The sequence below is a fragment of the Propithecus coquereli genome, unplaced genomic scaffold (assembly GCF_000956105.1).
Source record: "Propithecus coquereli isolate 6110/MARCELLA unplaced genomic scaffold, Pcoq_1.0 Scaffold132, whole genome shotgun sequence".
Classification (NCBI taxonomy): Eukaryota; Metazoa; Chordata; class Mammalia; order Primates; family Indriidae; genus Propithecus; species Propithecus coquereli.
Genome location: NW_012137414.1, coordinates 3,527,654 through 3,530,588, shown reverse-complemented (window position 1 = coordinate 3,530,588; position 2,935 = coordinate 3,527,654). Strand labels below are relative to the sequence as shown.

General features: G+C 32.1%; 1 protein-coding gene across 1 annotated transcript in view; it reads left to right on the top strand.

The window, feature by feature from the left end:
• Nucleotides 1-2,935, top strand: part of DMD (dystrophin) — a 2,517,447-nt gene that overhangs the window by 944,729 nt on the left and 1,569,783 nt on the right. The window contains exon 22 of the mRNA XM_012638704.1: nucleotides 1,077-1,289. Coding sequence (XP_012494158.1) covers nucleotides 1,077-1,289 — 213 coding nt within the window. The remainder of the gene's footprint in view (nucleotides 1-1,076; nucleotides 1,290-2,935) is intronic.

Sequence of the window (2,935 nt, the reverse complement as noted above, 5' to 3'; positions counted from 1 at the left end):
GAAGCCATTGCAATTTTTGCTTTTGAAAAATACCCAATGACTTGGGAAAATGCTTACAATAAAATGCCTAGCTCAAAATACAAATAAATGCTAGACATTGTCTAATAATCCATCATAGGGGAACAATTTAATAAAGTAAAATAAATACAAAGTAAAAAATATCAAATTAAGTACCACAAAATGTGCATAGGATACTACGTAACCATAGAAGTTATGTATTTAACAATTTTTGGATGATATAGTCACATTATGTAAGAAGGAATAATTGTCTATGTGTGTATATGATATGATAAGCCAGCCAACATTTAGTCGTGTATAGAAAAAAATCTGAAAGTTTATATAAAGTCAATAGTTGTAAGCTGGTATTTTTTTCATTTTTTGTCATGAACTTTTATTACTTTATAACCAGAAAGTAGCATTTGAGTAAATATTGAGTAGGAGAAGCCTAAAGATAGGCATCCTACTATAGAGGATTGCATAGGTTAAGCAGGATAAATGTAAAATAAGCTTTATAAATTCTTCCCACAATTACCCTATAATTTAACTATAATACTCCAAAACAAAATAACATCTTTTGATAAATATAAAATTTTAATTTACTGGTATTAGTAGGCCATCAATCTGGTAACTTATTTAATAAGTTTTGTTACCCTACATATCAATATAATTATAGTTTTATGTAGAGAGTCTAATGGTTGTCTTACTGAAGGCTCACTATAGTTAATTTAAATTCCATTAATTGTATCATAATTGCAGTATTTATATATAATTAATTAAGTAAAATTAGGTATGCTAAAACCCTTTGGCTCAATAAGATATAGTTTGGAATATATTTGGCATTGTTTATAAAAATAAGCATGGATTGTTAAATAAAATATCACTAAATATTGTGCCAGTTATTCTTATAATAAAATGTAGAATTTAAGTTACCAATAGTTTATATAACTGATATTATTAAATCATGTACTTTGTTTAGATGATTGAATCACACAGATTTCACTTTAATACACTTAACTGAAACTCATCAATTACTTATCCATTAGCATAAATATAACTTTTTTTTTTTAAATTTTGAGGCTTTACAAAGTTCTCTGCAAGAACAAGAAAGTGGACTAAACTATCTCAGCACCACTGTGAAAGAGATATCAAAGAAAGCTCCCTCTGAACTTAGCCAGAAATATCAATCAGAATTTGAAGAGATCGAAGGACGCTGGAAGAAGCTCTCCTCTCAGCTGATCGAACACTGTCAAAAGCTAGAGGAGCAAATGAATAAACTTCGAAAAATTCAGGTAATTCAAGATTTTACTTTTTATTATTCATTTTTATTTACTTGGTTTTCCCCTAACAATGCATTGTAAAACTTAAAGGTATAAAGACATTTGACTCCCAGAGTCCTTCGAAGTTAGTAATAAGGTCAAAAGACACAAATCTTTCACAAAGGAGTGTGGTTTGCCTATTTCTTCTAAGAAAAGAGTAATTAAGAGTTTTACTTTTTAGACATTTTTTAGAATGAATTTGTTCTTTTCACCAATACCAATAGGACATAAACATGTTTTTAGCTTAATAATTTTCAAAACCAATCATTCCTTTAGTCTAGTTGTCTTTTAGGCTATAGGTATCATTTATCATATAAAACATTTAGTATAATATTAGTCATATGATTTTTATTACCATACTTTACTTACAATTATATACTTAAATCTTACCCCATCACCTTCTTCCTTAAAGCAACTTCTACTGACTTAATTTGTTTGAATAGTTCTACCATACTAATAATCACCCAAGCATAAAACAATAAACTGGCCAGGTGTGGTGGCTCACACCTATAATCCTAGCACTTTGGGAGGCTGAGGCAGGAGGATTGCTTGAGGCCAGTTGTTCAAGACCAGCCTGAGCAAGAGAGAAACCCTGTCTCTGCAAAAAATAGAAAAATTAGCCAGCATAGTGGGTGCACCTGTAGTCCCAGCTACTTGGGAGGCTAAGGCAGAAGAATTGCTTGAGCCCAGTTGTTTGAGGTTGTTGTAAGCTATAGTAACACCACTGCACTCTACCCAATGTGACAGAGTGAGACTCTGTATCAAAAAAAAAAAGTTTAAACCAACAATTACATTTTAGTCTAAAATATTTAGTGATGTAAGTAGTGTGTCCCTTAGGTGGTCAATTATTTTGAAAAATATTAATGCTGGAAAAGAAACTTAGAAAACATTATGGTATGATAAAAAGCATTGGGGCATGATGATTCTGGATTTAAACCTCAGTCCAACTACTTAGTTTTTTGTTCTTTTATAAACCAAAACACTAAACAATCCTAAAATATTCTTTAAAGCACAATATGCATATATATGTATATACATATATATACACATATGTATGTGTGTGTGTGTCTGTGTGTGTGTATATATATAAATGTCTCTACTTGTAAATAGACATGTACATGTATACCTACATCAATACTGCATAAAAACACATATAATTTGCCTGGACCAATGGCCAAAGAGGGTATAATTACATGATCCTCACCATCAATCAGCCCATATTCTAGTGAATAAGAAAGGTAAGATGTATTTGTTTCCTATTGTTGCTATAACAATTTACCACAAATTTAATGGCTTGAAACAATACAAATTTGTTATCTTACAGTTCAGAAGTACAAAATCAGTCTTGGTGGTCTAAAATCAATGTGTCAGCAGGGCTGTGTCCCTTTGAGAGGCTATAGGAGAAAGTGTTTTCTTCCCAGTTTTAGCTTCTGGAAGCATTCCTTAGCTCATGTTCCCATTCTCCATCAACAAAATCAGCAGTGTAAAACCCTCCAGTGTCAATCTCTCCCTCCCCATCTGCTTCCCCTTCCCCCTCCCCATCTTCTTCTTCCTCTTACCCCACTTCTCCCTTTTTCTCTCCTCTCTCCTCTTCTTCTTTCCCTCCCCCTTTCCCTGTC